Source organism: Sturnus vulgaris, chromosome 16 (genome assembly GCF_052056855.1).
Source record: "Sturnus vulgaris isolate bStuVul1 chromosome 16, bStuVul1.hap1, whole genome shotgun sequence".
Lineage (NCBI taxonomy): Eukaryota > Metazoa > Chordata > Aves > Passeriformes > Sturnidae > Sturnus > Sturnus vulgaris.
The window spans coordinates 2,201,681-2,224,995 of NC_142258.1; the positions used below are offsets into that span (position 1 = coordinate 2,201,681).

General features: G+C 43.5%; 2 protein-coding genes across 4 annotated transcripts; both read right to left on the reverse strand.

The window, feature by feature from the left end:
• PRPSAP2 (phosphoribosyl pyrophosphate synthetase associated protein 2) lies at nt 1-14,671 on the reverse strand. Of its 3 annotated transcripts, none has more exons than XM_014871266.2 (12): nt 14,529-14,671; nt 12,278-12,397; nt 11,709-11,859; nt 10,589-10,641; nt 10,398-10,464; nt 9,651-9,823; nt 8,616-8,731; nt 5,141-5,196; nt 2,723-2,871; nt 2,170-2,240; nt 1,202-1,348; nt 1-694 (listed from the first exon to the last, which is right to left on the reverse strand). In XM_014871266.2, exons 3-12 carry the CDS (start codon nt 11,825-11,827, stop codon nt 536-538), a joined length of 1,110 nt encoding a protein of 369 aa, XP_014726752.1. In that variant the 5' UTR covers nt 11,828-11,859; nt 12,278-12,397; nt 14,529-14,671; the 3' UTR covers nt 1-535. The 3 variants fall into 3 exon arrangements, with proteins under 3 accessions (XP_014726752.1, XP_014726762.1, XP_014726772.1); XM_014871276.2 differs by having other exon boundaries at nt 14,335-14,639; XM_014871286.2 differs by lacking the exon at nt 12,278-12,397 and having other exon boundaries at nt 14,529-14,661.
• A 6,753-nt stretch (nt 14,672-21,424) lies between these two features.
• On the reverse strand, nt 21,425-23,315 carry LOC106850147 (chemerin-like receptor 1). Its single transcript, XM_014871254.2, has 2 exons — nt 23,220-23,315; nt 21,425-23,041 (listed from the first exon to the last, which is right to left on the reverse strand). Exon 2 carries the CDS (start codon nt 23,022-23,024, stop codon nt 21,942-21,944), a length of 1,083 nt encoding a protein of 360 aa, XP_014726740.1. The 5' UTR covers nt 23,025-23,041; nt 23,220-23,315; the 3' UTR covers nt 21,425-21,941.

Genomic DNA, 23,315 nt, shown 5'->3' on the forward strand with positions numbered 1-23,315 from the left:
TTTTTAGAAAGCTCACACAAAACAAGTCTTTATTCTTTGTCGCAGAAAATAAATACAGGTGCATATTCCATACGCTTTTCTATAAAAGCACTCCTACAAAATCACTGAACTGCATACAACAGTACAACCTTTTTTGGCTTTTAAGATGCAAATATCATACAGTCACTTCATTTTGTTATCATTTAAAGCACTTGTAGCAAGCAGCTTTGGAAAAGGAATGCTTAATTTAGAAGCCAAATTCTTGCCTCAAGTGTTTTGTGGGATTTTTCCATTGTGTATGGTGCAACTAACCTAAAAGCAACTAGAACAGTTTTTTGTAAAATGTTTATTCCCACCAACCCCCCCCCAAAAAAAACCTGCAAAGGGGAGAAGAAAAAAAAAAAAAGAGGTCTTAAAAACTGTTCTACCTTGATACTTAAATCATGAGAAAACAAGAAGTGGCTCAATGGAAATATTAAGGTAAGCACGATGCTTCACAGCTCGTTCTCTGTTCACTTCCAGTTTGGCCCGGGGTGTTTGTTTAGAGGAAGAAGCTTTAATCATCCACTCCTATATTCCTGAAAAGGTAGGACATGGACTCCCCATTATGGATCCTGCGAATGGCTTCTGACAGGATCATGCTGATATCCACAGTCTTGATTTTAGGGCACTGAAGTTTCTGTATTTCATGTGGAATTGTGTTTGTGACAACCACCTACAGGAAGAAGGAACAGTCAGGAAGACATAGCTCTGTTATGTTTTCCACCTTTTATACTAAACTGTGAAAAGGAGTTTTACAGATCCCACAAAACCACCCTGGCTGACAAAATAACATTTTATATTATTGTCAAGGTCACAATCTTAGGAAGAGCCATGTGTTGCCACAGGTTTCATGTATCCATGGATAATAATGGCATTGTCCCTCCTTTTTTTGATTCATTCATTTTGCCACACAGACCCAGAGGAGGTACAAAAATATCCCACCCACTGAAGGGAAAGGTGTGCTGATACTGACACTCCAGCATCTCACCACTTCCCACATTTCCCACTGCTATAAAGACATGGATGCTAATATCCCAGCACACGATTCCATAGTTACAAAGCCTGAACCAGGAACCTTCCATCTAAATCCTTAATGCCAGCATATGTCAGTAATCAAATCAGGAGGAAACTGCTTAGGAAAGCTCCAAATCACTTATCAGAGCTCAGACTCCACACTCACTTCATCGATGGCAGACTCCTCGATGAGCCGGGGAGCATCTGAGGACAGCAGCCCATGGGTGGCCATGACAAAGATCTTGTAGGCCCCTCTCTCCTTGAGGGTCTCAGCTGCAGCCAGAAAGCTGTCAACGTCATCTATGATGTCATCCTGCCAAAATCCCAGAGTCACCCAGGGGTCACCACATCACACAGACCAACACAGCACATCTGACTGACAGCACAGCTTTACCAAGTGTAAAAAACCCCAAACTATCAGAAAATTGTTATTTTCCTTGACAAACCCAGAGATTACACCCTTCTTTAGAGAAATCAAGGAATAATAGAATGGCCTGGGCTGGAAGGGACCTTAAAGATCATCTCATCCCAAAAATTTCTTCCTTATAATATCCAATTTAACCCTACTCTCCTGTAAGTGTGAAGCCATTCCCCCTTGTCCTGTCACTGCAGGCCTTCACAAATAATCTCTCTCTGTATTTCTTGCAGGTTCTCCTCAGGTACTGGAAAGCCCCAACTAGGTCACCCCAGATCCTTCTCTTTTCCAGGCTGAACAATCCCAGTTCTCTCAGCCTCTCCTCATAGCAGAGCTTCTCCATTCCTCTTGAATGTCATCTTGCTGGCCTCATCCAGACTTGTTCTAACAAGTCCACGTCCATCACCTCAGCTTCACTGGCATTTCTAAACTCACCAGTAGGAACAGGGTGATTCTCCCCTCCTGTGGTGTGCATGCAGCACCTGAACCCCTTCAGGTAAGCACTGAGCAGAATTTCACCTGCTCTGCTCATGGAAACAAGGTCCCAGTGCTGCTTTCAGAGTGGATCTCTGCAGAGCTCCCAGCCAGCTTTGTGATCTCAATGCTGCCCCATCCTATCAGCAACCAAAGTTGAGTGGCTGATACACAACAGCTACTTGATTTCTGCACCATTAACATGTTTAATATGATTTATTGAGAACTAATGGAATCCCACTTACCACAATGATAGCTATTCTTCCTCCTACATCTCCAACAACTGTGATGGGTGGCTTTTCCTTGGGAATCAGCACTGATTAATGGCAAATGTTTTTAGAGGGGTAGAAAGGAGAAAGAAAAGAGGAAGTTTATATAATTTATTTGACGTGTAGAACTGTCTGATGGGTCACCAGTATAAGAGACATGAAGCAGAAACAATTTCAACAGCATTACTGAGAAAACCAGTAGGATTCTAATACAGAAATAATTTTTGAAGCGTAATTAAAATATCAACTATATTAATTTATACTTGAATTCTTTATTTCAGCAAAGAAACAGAGTGGCCTGCAGACACAACCAGTTCAGTCACCCACTGACACCCACACTGGGTTTATGCCCTGTACTTTTGGTGTAGGTCACATCCCCAATCAAGCAAGAAGGAAACATTTTCTACCCATGAAGAAAGATTTTTTTTTTTTTTTTTCCTCTGTCCTTTTATACAGTCCATCCCTGCCAAACCCAATCCCTAAACCCACAAAACCACCAGGTAACACTTTCCCACACACACTTACTTACTGGGGATCTCCAGGCTGGGGTGGATAGCAGCTACATATTTGGCTGTAGGAGGGGAGTGCCGACCATCCACCATGTCAGACTCAGCATCCTGAGCTTCCCCGTGGATCACGGCGATTCCCAACCGCAGGCGCTCAGCAAACGATTGTGCCCTGCAGGGAAAGGGTTAAAAGAATCCACAAAAAAAGGTTGAATTTTAAATAATTCACCTATGTACAATCCTAAGCTATTTTCGTTTTATTTCTAATGTTTCAGAGGGAAGTATCAAATGATCCTAAAATTTTAGGAGGATTCATAGAAGAAATTGGTCCCTCAGTATCTTGTTTTAATCAGGTTTGTTAAAGTCAGAATAACCTTCAAAGTGCCCATATGGGCTTAAAGCAACAGGATAAATGCTGCAAGTCACAAAATGCTGACTACTCCCTTCTGCTTTGCCCAAGAGCCAAAATAACACTTCCCAGCCTTCAGCATTTCTGGGATCCCATGCTTTAGCAGGACACATCTAACAGTAACCAAGAACAGCCTTGATGTCAGCATTGTCTACATTTAATTTAATCAGGGAAAAAAATACTCATATAAAAAGAGAAAACAAGAGTTCATCTATTTATTTAGTATGAAATAAAGACAATATCCCTGATTTGCTGACACAGCCTGAGATACCCTATGGAAAAGGGAATCCAGATGATCATTCTGCCTGACAAACCACACTTGGGAGTTAAACAGCTTGGATTTTTTAATTAGCTGACATGAAGTTCTTTCACACTGCAGTATTTCTTCAACTCAAATTAGAAATTTCTGTAAAGAAGTGTAAGGTTAGTTGGGGGAGTGGGAAAAGCAGAGTCAGGAAAATAGGAATTTGCATCCCAGATATTGGAAGCAGCAAATACAAATTAGCACATCCATCCCACCTTCCCTTGCACACCCATGGGTTTGGGATCCTGCCTAAGCCACCCATCCAAGCCTCCTGTGGTGCAAGCCCAGCACATCCAGAGTGATTCACTCTGCTCTAACATCAGCACCTCAGACCTGTGCCTGAATCACTCCTCTGTCCTTAAGCCTTATTTCACTATCCAAACAATCCAAAGTCCAGAGAATAATTTGCCCATCGTGATACTCAGTTAATTAAAAATTAAGAATCTTCCACCCTGTGGTTATCATACTGTTATAATATTTATGCAAGTAGTTAATTGCAGGTAATTATTATTACAAACAATAAGCGTTATGACTTAGCAGGAATAATCCTATCAATAAAACCATATTAATTACCTTAAAATGCAGTATTAAACTGAATAAAGTTCAAAGTAACAGCCAAATTATATATTAATTTTCCAGTGAGCTCAGAAACCACAGAAGGCATTCTGAACATCACCACGCAAGGGTTCTTTTTCACAAGCAGGCATTCATCAAAAGTATTTTCCTAGATTGTTTTTAAGCCTGGATTAGGCTGAAACATCCAATTATCCCTCTCCCAATACAATGTAACTCTTCAAATATTGTCCTTAAATACTCATATGAACAAGCTAAACAATACAGTTCTGGGATCATCTCCTCCACAATCACTGCATGATGTGCAACACATCTGTCTATTTGCTGGCATTGACAATTATTGGATAAGCATTAAAATGCTGCAAAAAACACTTGCCTCCACCCAAGAGGCAATACAGACACTGTGGAAAAGAAATGGAAAGGAAACAAATGTAAAATTACCTGGCCAAAACAAAAGAAATCACAAAAAGTACTGCTGGAGAAAAAGATGATGTTACAGGAAATGAGGAAAACACAGAGTACCACAATTTGTTGGTACCACAATTTAGACAATGGAAGTCTAAATATCTTCTCAACAAATTCTTGGTTTGTCACCACAGCAAATACAGCATCTCTTAAACCATGATCCAGTGCTGACAGCACTGTAATTCCAGAGTTTAGGAACAGTTGACTAAAAAACTTCATGGATTAAGAACAGCCATTCAACCACCAAAGACTTCACAATCACAATCATCTCAAACAGCAAACCCAGTTTCACCATCTGTGTTTAGGATCTGATCAGCCATGTTCTTCATTATGCCCATGTTAAGGAACTCATCTGGATTAATGGCATTACATTTCCAGCCACTTTTCCTCATTTACAGAAGGAGATTTATAATGTAAATGCACACAAATATAACATGATTAAAAACCTTCTTAATCATAAGCACTGCACTGATTTACTGCATCCTTTTGTATGTTTGTTTTTTTTTACTCTCCTTAGATTTATTGTGATTACAGCAATGATGTAAATATTACACAGCTAACAGATGAGAATTGGGAGGGGTGTGAAGGCTGCATCTTCTAATTATTGGGAATTTGTCCTTCACTTGATCCTAAGAACAAAATCCCGACAGAGATTTCCTGCTCTAAGGCAAGAGAGCAGATCTTACCCACCTCTTTGCAGATGCAGGAGATTTGGCCACAATTACAGCATTCCTGTAGTCTGGTATCTGTAGTAAATAACAGATAGCAATGTCCACTTCATATCTTTAGACAAATTTAAACTCAGTAAGAATCAGAGAACTTTATTTTGCCAGAAGAATTTTAAGCATTGAACATTTTACCTAAGAAAGCAACCTCAGGAATCCATGGTACATGATCAGGATTGACAGCTGAGTACAAACATGTATTTTGAAAATTCAGGTATTAACTTTAAACTGTACCTTTTATAAACCCCATTTTATAGCTCAGATAACAGAAAAGTAACTGCTTTAGTACATCAGGGTTACACCCAAAGTGTTAAAAGAAACAGGAAACCATCAAAATTAAAGTTTCCTGTTCAACCTGAATTGTCTTTAATCACCAAAAATCAGCATTTTACAACTTCCTATTGTCTTACAGAGTACCCCAAGAGAAGTCACACCTCTCTATAACATCACACTGACCCTTTCTATGGACCATCAGAAGGGATAGAACTTCCACAGTCCTGCACTGATCCTGCAGGCAGTCTCACAGTGCTGCAAGCTCTCCCACACTGGTGAACATGAGGAGATGCTGCTGCAAATGCTGACAGCACCAGAGGATGAGGCCAGGAAGTCTGGGTTTCCCTCTGATCTCTGACAGGTGCTTCAGTCAGGCTCCACAAGCACAGTCTGCTCCCGAGTTTGCTGTCCCTGCCCCATTCTCATACTGATTATTCACTCCAGACTCCTGATTCCCATTTAACCAGCATTTTATTCCCAATCTCTCCAAAGTTTCTTATCCTCATCTCCATTTTCCCTGCAAAGAGTGACTCCACATCAGATTTATCCACTTCTAACTTCCCAAGCATTCCACCATTCACACATCCAGTTCTCCTTTCTTGCACTTCTCTGGTATCTCATTTTACCCCACTCCTTGCAAACTCAGCCTTTTCCTTCACTGTGCTGCCCTGGAATGATCCATCTCTGTGGAAAGCAGCTTTAAGAGAACCAGTCTGTCCTTCCTTCCTATCCAAAAAACACATCAAGTCCTACTGAGCAGGTCCAGTCCTCAGAATCCCAGTGTTAAGGGATGGAAGACTTCCTGCAAATTGATCTGTTAGGGATGGAATTCACTGATTTGTGGGGATGACACCCTGTCATGCAGCTTGCCACCTTGTCAGATGTCAAATACCCATTTCCAGAGAACACAAATATTTGGGGTTTCTGTAAACACAGGCAAAACAAGTTCTTCCACAATCTTATCCACAATATACCAACTGCACTGGCTGATTATTTCCAAAAGCTTTACCTGAAATGGGCATGGGAAAAAAAAATAAGTTCTGAATTTGGGCAAGGGCTCAACCAACAGAAAAGAAGAAATCTTCTGAGGACGTCAGGCAACACTAATAATCCACAATGTTAGTAACTCCACCTATAAACTGGGAATTCAGCATGTTCTGTCCTTTACAAACTTTGAGTTATACAAGAGGCTACAAAGATTAACATGACGGAAGGCATGGACAAGGCAGGACCTGTCACTCGACATAATAAAGGCTTTGATCTACTTCAGACACCATTGCCTCATTTTTCCCCTGCCAAATTACCAAATTTGTTCTCAGCTCTTCAAAAATGAAGTCTGAAAGCCAGAAATGTCATCCCAAAGACACTGAGGTGTCAACAAATCCATGTAACAAAGGGCTATGTCACTCTGGGATTAACACCTGCGCAAAGGAAACAGAAGCCACAAAGTATCCAACATTCGCCAAGCACACAGAGGAAAACACCCAACTATTGTCATACCACAGGAATTTCACTGCTTGGACTGTCTTCATCCCAGAACAGCAAGTGATTCTCTTCTGCTTTTTCTAGGCATAAATTTCCAGCAGGGAACAACTACAAGCCCTTATCCTCCTAACTTTCAGTGAAATGTTTTATAGGTGACTTTCATTCTTATCAAGCTGGGCTCTATTTCGTGCTCCTCAGTACATCCCATCATGATTCCCACAGCTTTGAAAGCTCTGGCATTCCCAGCACAGGATATTCAGCAAGTTGTGACCACCAGGAACTTGAGATGAATACTAAACTCCCCCTGAGCAGCAATGGATCAAAGTTTTAAGCACAGATATCATAAATGATCTATCTGGTGAAGGTACTTGCCAGTACAGACCCCTCATGATCAGATCCATTTGTTAACTCTTGTTTTAGAAAATCCCCTCGTGGATGAGCAGAGGGATGAAGAACAGAAAGGATCTTTTAAAACTTCCCTACACATACTTCAGATCTCTACAAATGGGCATTTGTTAGACTGCACAGCAGTGTCAGACTCAATTCTGTGTACACCATTAAAAGCTCAGGAATCAAAATGTGTTTCAAGATCAAATCAGGACCATGATCTTGTTACTGACCATAAACTACACTTGCAACACAGCAACACATAAAGGCAAAACTTTTGTCTTTGTATTTGGTTTTCCACTTTTGTTCTTCTTTTTTGAAGTTAGACAGTGCTTACAATGTGCAATACTTCTCTCCTGGAACACAATATGAATGACAGTGGCAAAGCCAGAGCCTGGAGTTTTGTTCTGCCATTCTCTTTGACTATATTACCAAATGAAATGATAATGAGGAATTCAAGTGGTAACTGATTCCCCAAACAGATTTTAATACTGTCATAACAAAATTATGTTGGTTTGGGTTTCTTTAAGGGGGTGGGGTGGGGTGTGTTTTGTTTTTAAATTGAGGCATTCCTATCTCTATAAAAAGAAATAGCTTGGATTCAAAAGCAAGAGTGAACTAAACCTTTTCTCTCACCAGGAAGAAAGCATTTGCTTTATTCCAAATTACCATTAGTCAGAGGCTTAACGTTCATCTTATACCTACAATTATCATCTGCACATTTTGTATAGGGGAATCTACCAGTAGCACTTCTCAAAACCCTTATAAAAATAAGATGGAGAAATGGAGGCACAGAACATCTGAAGTTAAGCTCCTCAAGTCAAGACATGCAGTCTGAACAAACAGTGGGTGAGATTTCCACCCACCAGCCTGACTTTCAGAGCACAATCAATATAGTTTACAACTTCCAAAGTGCTTCTTATTATGTAATTTAAATTTATACCCACACAAACAGCCCATCCTATAAATGTCAAGGAAACTGGAAATAGGAAAGGAAGAGCACATCAAGAGCAAGAAAATCCTATTTTTTTCTTCAGTGTTAGGGGAATATATCTAAGAAAAAAAAAAAAACAGCATTGCTGCATGGATAAGAAAACACCAGCTCTTCAGGAAAGCAAAAGTTAAATGTGGAGAAGAACCAACAGCTCACACTACCGCTCCCTGCCCCAACATGACCTTTTCCCCCTTAAAATTCAGTTTGAAGAGTTAATCTTTTCAGAGGGATTTGTTTCAAATGCCCTGAGACATAGCAAAAAAAGAATTAAAAAAAAGAAGTAATTATAGGCCTTCCTCACCTCTTCTTGGATATACTGGAGTAAAAATGGGGATGCTCTCAAGTTATCAACTGGAATATTGAAGAAACCCTGAATTTCCTTTTGATGTAGGTCCATGGTAATAAGATGAGTTAGTCCTTTAAAATAAAATAAGAAGACATACAGAGAATCACATCAAGAAAAGTAAGAGAGAACAAACACTTTATTTTTCTAAGTTTCACTGTAGTTTGTCCATAAATTCTCTAAGCTGCATGAGAACACTAAGTAAAGTGCATAATAAATTAATTTTAGTCCATCTTACACTGTCATTAACATGTTTTGAGGCTTCTACAGTGACTTTTAGAAGAACCTGAGAACACTGCACAAAACTGGCTCTGCAGTGCCACACTGAGGCAGGCAAGATCCTTCTCCACTGGACATGGGACAAAATGGAAGCACTGATTTATCCTGTGTCACACAGCGAGATCCTGGAACACTCAATAGCTCTGAACTCCTGAAAAATGGGCCAAGCTCCTAATCAAAAACCACTTCTCTCAAAATAACAACCCAGATCACACAGTTTGTTAGAACTGCCTGCTTTTTCCCAGGGATGGGAGTGAAAGGAAAGAAGTAGAAAATGTGTTGAAGGCTGTGAAAATGAATAATCTCATTCTCCCACATGGTCTCAAATGTAAAGGACAAAGTGCATTCATCCAACAAGTTAAAAACAAGACACAAATGACAAGGCACAACTGTTCCAGACTGGAAGAAAAGCAAAGGATGGTATTATGAGAGATGGATACCACAGCCCAAAGCAGCTCAGCCCAGCAGACTCATTTTGCCAGCTCAGTACAACTCAATGTAAAATAGTTGTATCAAATTTGGGTTTTTTATGAACTCATCATTTGGAAATATTTCGAATTACATTCTCCTTTTTAAGTAGGTTTTAAACACACGAAAACTTGGCAGTTGTTTTTATACAGAGTCCAAATTTGTGCACAGATCTCTCTAAAGCTGGAAGCTGACAGCAGGAACCTCCATTGCTGAGATTTTATTTAAGGACAGCCACATTCTTACCAGCTTTGCACATCATCGAGGCCAACAATTTGGAGACAATGGAGCCCCTTTTCCTCATCTTGCACTGTTTGCTGTAGGGGAAGTAAGGAATCACTCCAATAATGCTTTTGGCACAGGAGGTTTTGCATGCATACACCATGATCAGGAGCTCCATGATCGTGGTATTCACATCCCTGCAAAGAGAAACATCTGCTTCTGTAGCTGGAGCACAAAAATCCTGTACTCACCACCCAGCAGAGATGGAGAGGGCACATTTTTTTGAGAACTGGTCATCAACTAAGATCTACATTTCTGCTGCCATTAAAAAAAAAAAAAAAGTCTTAGTATTTGTAAAGTTCTTTTCACATAAAATTGAAGAATTTCTGAATCACAGGACACATTGCCCAGGAAACGTTCCTCCTACATCTTAACTTTGTGATTGTGCTAGAGACAGGGAGCTGAGAAGAATTTAAAGAGAATTACATAAGCAAAAGAATACACCTAGGGAAGGAATGCAGAGACCAAGGGGAAGGTTTTATTGATATAGTCCCTAAAAATTAAAATCATAGAAGCTACCTTATGCCAAAGCTGGTTTTGTGTATATACAAAAAACCAATCAAAACCAGTAACAAAAACCCTCCACAAAGAAAAGCCTCTATCTAGTTAATCTAAGCTTAATACACTGCATCACAAACATGAAAGGAGATCAAAAATGAAAATGTGCATTTCTATGGACAGCCCACATCAAATACTAGCACAGTTACTCACTTTGAAACCGTTTGGATGATAAATACATCCTTTCCTCTCACAGACTCCTGAATCTGCACTCGTGTTTCTGCCAAGAAGAGAAATATGCAATATTTGCAAGAGCAAAACTCTTTTTAGAGTCTAAGAAAAGGGGAATCAATACATTCAAACCAGTGCCAGGTACATTTCCATTTTGCTAATTAAATGCTCACCTCTGTTTGGCTCTTGATAAACTTGAACCTTTCCCATCTCAACTCCCAAGCGCCTGCAGGAACAGAAAAAAGGCAGAAGTCACTAAGGGGAGAGGAAGGGTAAATCAAATGTAAATCCCATATAATGCAACAGTTACTGCAAAGGCTGCATTCCCTGGGAGAAAACCAAGGAAAGAAAATCCCAGACTATAAAACCAGTAATTGCAGTGAACATCTTTTTAAAAAGCACCTATGATTTCCAAAAGCTATACTGCAGACTACACTAAAATTTAGAATAAGCAGCAAGAAAAAATGCTGAAATACTAAATCATGTAACATTTTGTAATTTTAATATATTTCTTCCCTATATATATATATATAAACATACACATGTGGCAACATGCATGTGCACAATACTTAAAAATGCTGCTTTTAAATCATTCTTCTCGATAGAAAAAAGTCAATGCAGAGTGAAAAGAGTAGCAAGCACTATTTTATGGGTAATGGAAGAATAATATCTGCTGTATTTAGTCCTTGTCAGCATTAGCTAGACCTCATCACTACAAAGAGGAGACCAGAGTGTGCTCTGCACTCAGGCCAAATTCATGAGCTCCTTTGCACTCTCCTTTCTCCTCCTATCACATCCAACTTTGGGTAAATAATCCTCTGGAAGAAATCCATCCTAATATTCCCAGTAATGTTATGCATCCTAATTAGCACAGTAAAAATGTACTTAAGTCCTAAAAATTTTGCTGAAGCAATTCATGGATTTAAGCTAAAGAAATGTTCCCATCCAAAATATACAGAGAGCAGAAGGGATGTAGTTTTCCTGCCTAAAAATACCTCACTACAAGGAGTAAAAATTTGTGCCATGATGATTTAACACTATGCAAACATTAATTATCCCACGTGTTTCCTACAAAAGGCTGCAGCCAATCACAAACTGCCACAGAATAATTCAAACACAAGTTTCTCTCTCTCTTATTGAGCTATTGAAATCTATTTTCCAACACATCACACTGCATATTCCTGCAAATCATGGCAGTTTTCCCATATAACTTTCCTTAAATAAGGAAATCAAATGTCCTGTAAAACAAATCCTATCAGAACAACCACAAGATTCCCCACAGACTTTACTTACTCAGCAATCCTCTTGGACAGTTCCATGCATGAGGAATTGGAATTAGCTGAGAACAGCACCAGCCCACCCTTGGTGATATTCATGATGGTCCCAATTTCAGTTGATGGCACACAAAACATCAACCCTAAGTTGTTTTGCCACTTCTACAAGACTGCAAGAGAGCAAAGGTTATTAAAATCCACGTTAAAAAACGAAACAAAACAAGACACACTTTTTCAGTTTAGAAAGTGTAGTCTCCCAGAACCCTGGATATTCCAGCATCCTTAAAATCTGTTATCCCCACTTTAATAGCTTCCCTACAGCTCTCCAAAGATCCCCCAAGAAAACCTTCCAGCAGCAAGATTTTTTTTCCTTTTTCCTCAGGCTACCATCCAGTAACACTGATACTTTTTTCCATCAGCTTGTCCAGTTCATTTTCCAGAACTGAGCAACGTTTATTGACTTTTCCAAAATGACAAAGACAGTGAGGGGTAGAAGTGAGCTAAAAAGAGCTCCTGGGCCCTGGATAGAAGAGTCTATTTCCACAGCTGAGTCTCTTTTCATTACTTTGCAGTAACTTATAAACTTACAAATAAGGATGAAATGTAAGGAAGAATTCAATAAAGCTGGCAGCTGTAAATAATGACCTCTTGCACAGCAAATCCACTTGCTGAAGCAGCTGTTGTCATTCTTTGAAAGCAATATTTCTCCTGTGAAAACAGGAGAAAAATATCAGGAGGAAATCAGTATCATTTGTTTTTTGTTTGAAAGAAAGGCACAAACCACTAATCTCACCAAGGATTTGATGGGATTCCATCTTTTTATTACTCTTTGTAAATTACATTTTCATGGTTACTTCTACTATAAAATTTTAGTCAAATAAAAGGAAAAAAAGATCCCATTGACCAGCAGCCCTGGATAGATCCAAGCAGCATTCAACTCAAAATCCTGCTGCACTTCTGCTGCATAAATAATCCAATCCTTCATCATCCATTCCAGCATTATGTAGGAGACTGGAATTATGAGTGGCATAATTTAAACCAAAGTAAACAGAAATTACAGCTAAATCAGTAACTCCTTTCCTGGTAAACATGTCCCTGCTGAGAAACAGAATTATCTAATAGTCATATGTAATTGGTTAGAAAAAGCTGATGATATATCAACTATTAAGTATTCCAAAACAGCAACTAAAAGAAAGAGTTTTGTATTTACAGAACAGCTGGCTAGGTCTGTAATGAAACTCCTTCACAGCTCCTTTAGAACCAGACAGTCTGGCTCAGTTTAACTTTGTTAACAATTCACTCTTGTGAAGAGCCAAAGTCAAGTCAGGAACTTCCTAACAACAAATCTGTTGGTGCCAAGGCTGAGCTCTGCTCAACTGCCGTGAATGAAAACCCGCCTGTCATCAGAACTTCCAAACTGTGCACAGAGCGAGCACAAACTGCCACAACTTCAGCCCCCAGCATGTCTGAATGTTTCACTGCACTAAAACCAGAGAGGCCCCCCTACATCCCCAAAGCAAGACCTGCATCCCTCTCAAATTAAACACCTAAAAAACCCCCATTTCTTAGCTAGTGTTTCCCTGCTCTGCTGTACCTCACTCTCTGCAACTCCCAGCTGTCAACTAATGGCCATCACCCATCAAATATTCATGATGGTGTTTCAAGATCCATCTCAGCTCCAGCAGAGCGAGCACAGACCTGAAATGCTTTTAGGACTCAGAACATCACCTGAGAGAGCCCTGCTTGTGTGCCTGGATGGGAACATCGTGGAGGCAACTTTCCACGTTACTAAAAGCATCCATAGCGTTCAGAAGGCATTTTTTAATCCAATTGTGTGTCTTCTTTGTTCCACAGATTAGGGAAATGACGAACCTGAACCTTCGCAGATTTGAAAAGATGAGTCGTTGGCTCCCAACTATTGCTGAGGGTGCACTTTACACAATATACTGACGTATTTACAAGCGACAGTGAACATTTTTCTTCATGTCACTATAGGTCAAGACTTTCTTGTGGATGTACTTTGGCAGCTACAAGTGGGCTATGGTGTGTGTGGGCAGGGAAGTTGTATTTCAAGAGTAATACGAATATATCAGCCTTCAAACAGGTGTTGGGATGAAAGCAAGCTCACAAAACTTTATTAGATGTGCAAAAACATGACTCCACAGGGGTACATGGGACCATAACCCTCTGGTTTGAGGCGGGCCAGCCTCCCAAGGTTGAACACAAGCACACAGAACAGGCTGCAGCACAAACTCCTGCCTTTTATCTTAGGCTGCACACAATTACAGACACATCATGATGAGCACAACAATTACCGGGCACACAAGGCTTTACGTCTCCATGAACTGAGCATGTCCACATAGAAAGCCACAGAGGCAGGAATAACTGGATGGGATAATCATGGCAGTAAGGAATGGGATGGAGGGAATCTGCACCCTCTCACCAATCTTCCCACAGAGAGAATTTTCCCGTCGCTCCACACTCCCCGATCCTCCTGGGTTGGCAGACCCTTCCAGCCCACACCGCCCTACCAGTCCTTCAGATGTTCCAGGTGGGTTACACAGGCCCCGTGGTCCCCGTGGATCCCATCCCTCCGCCCCGAGAGCGGCCCGGGCACGCTGCCGCCCCACGCCGCTGCCCCTCACCTGTGGAACCTGCGGGCAGCCCGAGCAACCCCGAAAAAGGCGCCGCCCAGGAGAGGGTCTCCATCCCCTGAGGGAAGGACGTAGCCCATTCCTCAGGCGTCGGAACCCCATGTGGGGAAGAGGGATGTCCTACCCTCACACAGCCGGCTGAACTGGGCTGAGCGGGCGGGAGCGCCCCTCTCTGAATGCCTTACCTGCCGGCTCCGGCCCCCCGGCCCCGGGAGAAGGCGGCCCGGCCGGAGGGGAAGGAGGGGGAGAGGCAGAGGCGGCGGCGGAGCTCAGCCCCTCCGGTGCTCCGCGGGCAAGATGGCGGCGGGGCGTGAGGGAGGGAGCGCGGGCGGGCGGGGCGGGCCTGAGGCGACGCCCCCCCCCCCCCCCCCTTCCCTCGCCGCGCTGAGGGGACTCGGCCGCCGCCATCTTCGTCCTTATCCCGCCGTGCTCCTGGAGACCGGGACGGGCTCTTGGCGTCACAGAACCTAAGAGTTTTAGAATCATCAGTGTTAGAAGAGACCTTCAGGATGATCCAGTCCGATCGTCAGCCTGGCAGTACCACGGAACCACATAATCCACCGCCGGATTGGGTGCCTCTTCCAACACCGCCAGGCATGGTGACTCCATCACCTCCATGGGTACCTATTCCAATGCCTGACCATACGGAAAATGAAAAGAATTTTTTCTGATATCTAATTTGAATCACTCACCAGCTTAAAGCCATTTCCAAGATCAAGCTCCTCCTCACGACAACATCCTTTCAGGGAGTTGAAGAGAATGATAAAGGGCCCTTGAGCATCCTCCAGAGAAACAAACCCAACTCAGCCATTCCTTATAAAATATATTTTCTAGACCCATTATGAGCCTTGCTGTCTGAAAAAGAGAAGTACAGATCTGAATCCCTAACTGGGATGGTGAAGGGACCCCAACACCACAATTCAGCTGCCCCTCCTCCCCAAAAAATTACCCCGGTGCAAAATCCATGTAGAATAACGCAGGGATGTCCACAGGGTGCCATTATTTTGGAGCTTCCACATCTTCATCCCCACCAGAGAGAGATGGAAGGGTGGCTGCATCTCCATTCCCTCCAGACACCAAGCTTCCTTCTGGCCCTTGCCATCAGCAAAAAGAGGCATTTCTGCAAAGGAAATTAAGAACAGAAACTATCAGTGGTCTCTCAGTTCCATGTCAAAAGCACACAGGATTTATCCAGTGTCCTCTCAGGACTCTCCTTGCTGCATACATCGGTTGAACTGCGCAAAGATTTTTTTGACATCTGAAATGAGATTCTTATTTCAGTCACCCTGTTTAAAAATAAAAATTAAAAAAAAAAAACGCTTTATCCCAAGACACCCATGACAAAACTGCTTTGAGGAAGTTACAGTCATCCCACACAGACACACATCCCTCCTTTAAATACAGAACCCAAATACCATGATTTTTCCCAGACTGCACAGTTAGAACCTGTTTTAAATTACACTTCTCAGTACGCCCAAGCTGAACAGCATTTTATGGATCAGAATTCTAGCATGTAGCATAAAGCTATAAATCAGGTATTTTCTGCTGCAGTTTTCCTCACAAAAATCATTTAAATTTGGTCATTCCTGGACTGCAGGGTGCACTGGAGCAAAGCTGATCATCCCAGCAGATATTTCTGTCCATGCTGGCCTTAACATAAAAGAGGAAGAAAAGCCACAGGCCAGCTCACTAAACATGCCTGCAAAGGGACAACATTGAATTCATAGTTTGAAGCTGTGTTTCTGCCACTACAAGCTGCTTTTTCCACTTTAAACATTCACAGGCCAGTGTTTTCCCCAGATTTCACATTTGCTTCTTGCTTCATGCATTCCAAGATTTGGTCATATCCTTTTTTGACTTTTTTTTTTTATTTTCAGCAGAATCAGAGCTGGGGAAGAAGAAGCCATTAAGCCATTTAACGTGGAGCCATGGAGCAGATGTTGAGCACTCCACTTGCAGGCTCACAAAGCCAGGACATCTGTTAGAAATGTGTGAGCAGAGAGGCCATCAGCCCCTTAGACGCTGCAGTGATCCTCTGCCTTTCCTAAATCCTCTTCCAAATTACACTGAGGAGTAAGGGAATAGTCCCGTCCCTCACCACCCCCACCATTCCCAGTCCATGTTTTTTTGCTTCCAGGCTGGTGCTTCCACACAGTTGATTCAGGATCATTGACCCAAGCAGGTTCTTTTTTTTGTTTCAGGGCTTTCAGGACAAAAAGAAAAAGGGGGGTGAGCTTTTTGTTGGCCTCTTCACAGAGCAGATTTCTCTTAGCATCGGTCTCCATTGCAGATTCTGCTACAGGCTGGTGTGACAGAGCAGTTTAATGCAGAACAACCAGAAACAACACATGGTGAAGCACTGACCCATAATGCAATTAGCAGCCTTCCCCAGAAGCATTTTTCAATACCCCAGGGCCCTCAGAATTTGCTGACTGTTTGATTTGTGCTGCCCCAAATTCCTGACATTGCTTAAGCAAGCCACAGGACCAGGAACTAAGTGATCTTGTCTTCCAATCCTTTTTCTGTAAGGCTACTGCCTTTATTTTCTTAGAAAAAAAAAACCAAACAATTTCTTTCCCACCTCTGTCTTCCTGATCAGAGGAACACCAGTTTAAATCTCAGCTCTCAAGGGAGAGGGATTTGTTAATTTGACAATCCTCTATCCAAACGCTAGGAGTTGAACAAACAGTTGCTCCAAGATGAGCACACAGATTTTATTCCATTTACAATGATTCAATTAGCAGCCATCTAAGGAATTCTGAACATTTGCTGGGTGTGAACACACTGGCTCACAGTGGTTTGTTGTTCTTTATCCAGATGCTACCCTGGCAAGCAAAGATGTGCAAAAAAACTCCCCCACACCACACCTAGTCCATCCAAGGTGAAGGGCACTGCTCATCCAGCACTGGGCTGGAGGACAACCTGCATCCATCACCTGAGAGAAGATAAATGCTGCTGTCACCCTGGCTCCTGAGCTCCATCCATCACTGCTCAGCCAGGTTGGCTTTTGTTTATTTGGAGTTTTTTGGGTTTTTTTTTTTGTTTGGTTTTTTGTTTGTTTTTTAAATAAATGGATATTAAAGCTCACCTACCAAACCAACTGACAGTGAGAACTATCAGACATGGTGCAGCAAAGAAACGCTCTGATTTCATCCTGACAGAGCCCTGTGGATAGGTTTGGTCTCTCCCAACAAATAAAAGCATCCCAAAAACATCTTCTACCCTACACAACCCTTCTGGAGCCCTCAGGGAGGTTCTGCAGCACACAGACACCTCCACACTGAGTACAGACCAAAAGCCATCACCTGCCGCCCCCCTGCCTTCAGCTTTATTGCCTGGGGGACAACTGTGTCCAGTTTCCAGAAGATTCTGCCTTGGACACTACCCAGCTAGGGAGGCAGAACTCAAAGCAACTATAAATGCACTTCGGAATTGATGCAAGGAGGTGTAATTTTATCATATCATAGGATTGATCTGGAAATAGCACTCCCCATGTCTGGGAAGCAAAGTGCTTTAATAAAGGTCCTGGAGCAGGGAACACATCTCTGTGTGAAGGGCTGTGGCAATAGACAGCACTCATTGCTTTATCAAATATTACTGCTTGGCTGTCTGTGGGAAACAGGCACAGACTCATTTGTCACAGTCCTGTTCCCCCTGAGTCACAAAGCTCTGACTGAAGGAGTCCCCGAGTTCAGCAGTTTTTTCCTGTCTCTAAGCTCCCAGTTCCGGGTCAGTCTGTAATGTTTAACAGATCTGCTGCATCAGCTCCAGCACAGACACGGGGTTGTCTCCAACCAGCCTCCCCACAAGGAGATGAGAGGTTTGTGGGAATACCTGGAGTGTGACAGGTCCTGCACACACTGACAGCTCGAGCTGGATATCAGAGTGAGGGTTTGGACAAACACTGCCCTGGAACAAAAGTCGGCCGTGGTGCCTCTTGTTTGTTCACAGATTCTCTCTGCATTGCTGTGCGTGGGCAGCTCTGTCCTGCTAAGTCTGTGTAACATCCTGTTCACCTCCATCACCTGATGTTTACGGGTGTGGTTTGCCCTTTGATTGGCCTTTAGGCAGAAGTGGTTGGACTGCACAGTGAAATAGTGTCATTTTAGGAGTTTCAGCAGCTACACAGTCCATTACAAACACTAATTAGTGCTCTGTTCCTCCTTTCCCTACCGACTGGGTCCCAGCATGATTTGCCATTTGCCTCACTAACCTGCAGCTCCTCTCCAAAGAGCACACAGGCACCATGCCCTGTGCAGGTATTTAGTGAGCACAGCAAGGGCTTGACTTGGCTACTGTAAAGCAGATTAAAGCAGAATTCAGTGTATGAGAACAGGTCTTGTGCTTTGCATGCACAACTGCAGGGTATGAGAAAGATTTGGTACCAGCCTCAGCCTATAGACTAAAAAGGAGATGGAAGAGGTGTAGGGAAGCAGCAAAGTGCAACCAGCAAAGAGTATCCTGTGTCCTCCCCAGTTTGGTTCTGACTGAGACCAGCACCAGATCAGTGAGAGCAGATTAATGCCCATGCTGAGAATGGGGCCCTCACCCAGCTGCTACAGCAAAAAAAGGCTGAGCTTTACTCAGGCCTCTTCAGCCTACCTCCCTTACTGACACTATTACCAACATCTCCTTCACAGAAAAGCTTTCTACCAGAACCTCTCCTCTAGCTCCCTGTATTATTTCCTGCCTGATTTCAGCAAGCTTTGGAAGAGGTTCTGCTCTCAGACCTCTGTGCACTACCTTTGACTTTATCAAACATGTCAATTTCCCAAGTTCAAGAGCACAGACACTTAAAAATTTTACTCACCAGGAAAGTCTCACCAGAGGAGAGGTGTGGGGACTGTGAGGCTTCCCAGAGGCTTTTATTGTCTCATTAAGCTCTCCTTAATGAGAATTTCCTCACCTGCTGCAGTGTCCCTCCCATTCATTTGCATTCACTATCCTGCTGCTGGTACTTTCAATAGTCTTAGCTCCCACTCCTTCCTCTTTCCTCATAACTATTCTGAGCCCAGTTTTTATCTCCCTGCTGTCATCCAGGTCCCAGGGAGAAAATACTTTCTCTTCTTTTGTTACTGCTTGCCCCATCCTCCTTGGCTGGTTTCCTCCCTGACATCTCTGCAGTTCTCCCAGCTCCAGAGTCACCTGCAAGTCTCCTTCAAAGCAAGGCGGCAACAGCTGCTCCTGGCGAGATCCCTGACTTAAATTCTTGCTAAAAACTGCTTTTTCTCTCAGCTAAGGCTCCCCATGCACAGCCTGGACCCTGAACGCCCCAGTGGCTCTGCCCATCCCAGCCCGCTGTTTGTAGGAGCGGAGCTGTTGGATCGGCCCCTCTGCAGGACCAATGAGGCTTCACACAGCAGGGCAGCGGGTTCAGCACCTTTCTCAATGACTGCAAATACTGGGAGGTTCAGGCTGTTCAACTCATCCCATGGCATCTAAAAGAGCCTTGACAGCAAAGCTGCGTCAGAGGGGGGCACAGCTGCCAAAGCAGCCTCCTCGGATTGCCTGTTGGAAAGTATTTCCCCTTTTTTTTCATTCAGGCTTTTCTAGATAAGCATATGGCAAATGGAAATATCAGAGAGAATGAACTGCCTCCTAGTTGGGAATGAGGGACTGACAATTATCCCTGTGCTAATGAGATAGTCTGAACATGAGGGAACTCGATACAATGGGAGATTTCTCTTGGAAGCAGTCCCTGACCTGTCTTGCTGTCAGCACGGTTTCCCATTGCACAAAGGGCAGGGATCAGACCCGGGATGACAAATCCATCTCTATCTCAAGCTCATCCTGCTCCATTACCTACAGCTGGTAATTCCTTAGATCATCCAGATGTTCTGTTTCACTTAAATCATGTTGTCCCATGGGAATCTGTACCCACCTTGGATCTCCAAATGACCCAGAAAATTGTCTTCTTTCCCACCACAAACCAGGTCAACACTTCAAATCCTGGCCTTCAAGGCTGCCAGGGTTGAGGAGAGAAGCAAGACAGGAGTCCAAGGCTTTGGTCCAACACTCACAGAGACTCTTGTCACAAGGAATTATGTGGATTCTGCAAAAGATAACGAAAACCAGAAAGAGCAAACGTGGGTCTGCACAACCTTGACGTGGCAATCGATGCTGTAGTTTATCACCAGGAGCAAGTAAATAGCCCCAGAGTTACGTGCTGCATGGCAAACATTGCAGTTTTATCTGCATGACAGGCAGCAATTTGTGGCAAAGGTTAAATCTCTCTGTTCACTCAAGCTTGACATATGATGGTCGTGTTACATTCCCTGTTCTCAGCGGGTTTGTGCATGAATGTGAGGTTAAGTGCATGTGTGCCTTTAGGATCACGACCTTCATTCAATACTGCATGGCCCAGCAGGCCCATAATTAATCCCCCACATGTTCAGGTGGCAGCTCTCACTCATAACATCATCCATGCAGAACGGTGAGGAACGTGTAAATTCCTATGATCCGGCCAGGAGTCAGAGATTTTCCAACCACCAGAGAAGGGAGGCTCCAAGGCAGGTTTCTGACAGGATGAACAGGACAATTGGTAGGTTGGTAGGTAAATCGTGTGGGGCAGGAGAGGGAGGTACGATACAGTCACTGCTCCCTCAGCTTGCTGAGGATGGGCTGGGAGTGACAACAGCTCAGTGCTGTCATTCCCTGTTACATGACCAACATTTTCTACTCACAAAAATGTAAGAGTTCCAGAGGCTTATGAAGCCTGTAAGAAAGTCCCCACCTTCTTCATCCTGGACAGTTTGCAAACATGAAGCTTGACCAGACTCAGCTCAGCTACTTGTTCTTCTTTCTCCTCCCAATCACTGGTTTTCAAATGTACCCAAAGGTCTGAAACCCAGCAATAAACCATAACCATGGTCTGGCAATCACATCCATGTGCCCCAGGCAAGTCCTCACACCCAGGTCGTGTCCTGTCTGCCTCACTCATGGAGCTGCTGTTAATACCAGTGGTTTGTTTCCAAATTCTAGATATTTAATCTTTTTATCTGCTTGTTCTGTTACCAAAGATGAACCTGCTCGGTCAGGTTGGATCAAGTGTTTTATCCCACAGGCAACACAACAGGCTGGGTACGTTTTACACAAGTTTATTGGGGGTTAATATTCATTCACCAACAGCACAAAGTATCAGATCTCCGCTATTTAAGGGCTGGAAACACATCAAACACAAACAGAGACAACAATTGCTCAGAAATAGTTATGCTGTACATCAAATCTGAGTAACAGCAGCACAACCACTGATTTGTCCTGCATGAGGAGAGAAAAGATGAGTGTCTTACTCACTATTCCATTCCCTACAAAAATACATACAACCATTGCATTTAATCCTCTTTCTATAAAGGCTCCATAAACGAGTCAAAAAGCACAAGGATTAAAATGCTGCTACTTTGACCCACCTTGCTGCAGCTCCAGAGAGTTCTTCCGTTCCCACTGTGTGTTAAATCATAGCATATTTGAGATACCTCCAAAACGCAAAACCACACCTTGCTAGCAAGTGCAGCCCTTCACAGTCCCCAGTCCCATGATTTGAGCTCTGAAATGAGGGAAATTGCAGAGAAAAGAACGGCCCCTTCCACACCAGCACCTGATCAGACCCTTGGGACCTCTACTTCCGAAGCAGACCTGGACTTGCGCCGGCTGGTCAGGCTGCCCAGGACTGACTCCTCGCTGAAGGCCCCTTCAAACGTGGACAGGATGGACTGGCGAAACTTCTCCTTGAAATCTGGCCCCACAAAGACATACAGGATGGGGTTGATGCAGCTGTTGAAGAAAGCAAGGCTGGAAACCAAGGGGATCCCTATGTAAAGGGCCAGTTTCATCTCATGGCTGGAAGAGTTTTTGGATATTTCCAGCAAGGAGAAGACATGATAGGGGAAATAACAGAGGAAAAACGACACTGTGACAGCAATGATGATTCTGTAGGGCTTTGCAGAGTTGGCCAGCTGCCTTCTTTTCAGCTTGACAGCCACGACGCTGTAGCAGATGAGAATCACCATGAAGGGGATGAGGAACCCACATAAGAATCTCGTGATGATCATGGCTTTGTGCCGCATCCTCCACAGCCTGCGCGTTGCCTCGGACGTGTAATCATCGGACAGCGCAAAATTATTGTAACAGCTGGTGACATTTCTGGAACTGACCACAGTGTCCCGAAAGATGAGGTACGGGGAGCTGAGCAGGACAGCCAGGACCCAGGTCCCCAGTGCAATCCTGGCTGCCAGCTCCGGGCTCCTGCGGTTGTGAGACCAGACGGGAAAGGCCACGGAAACGCAGCGGTCAATGCTGATGACCGTCAGGAGGAAGACGCTGGCAAACATGTTGAGGAAGGCGATGGTGCTGTTCAGCTTGCACAGGAGCTTCCCAAAAGGCCAGTGGAAGCCCAGGGCGGTGTAGGCGATGCTGAGGGGCAGGAAAAAGGTAAAGATGAAGTCAGCTATGGCCAGGTTGAGGAACCAGATGGAATTCACTGTCTTCTTCATCTTGAAGCCTGCAATCCAAATGACGAGGCCGTTCCCTGTGACTCCCAGCAAACAGGCAATGCTGTACACCACCATGGACAGGATGTGCATGGTCTTCTGGAGGCTGGAGTAGTAGTCATGGTCGGTGGTGTTCTCAGGCTGCTCCGTGGGGCAGCTGGCAGAGAAAGGGGAAGGGGAAGAGGTGCTGTCCATCACTAGCAAGCCAAGACCTGAAATCACAACAGAGCTGTTATCTGCAGCTAAGAGAGGTGAAAATCTCTGTGAGCACAAAATGTGTATGAAAAACTAGATTAGATAAATGAATTTATAACTAATATAAAGTCCTTCTCTATAGCATGTGCAGCTGCACCTCACAGAAACCGCTTCAAGCAGAGAAACCAAGGCCACCTTTGCTATTGGTGTCAGCGTGTCAGAACAACACCTTCATCAACAGCCCACAGCAGCAATCCAGCAGGAGTCAGCAGCAAAACCACGGAAACGCAG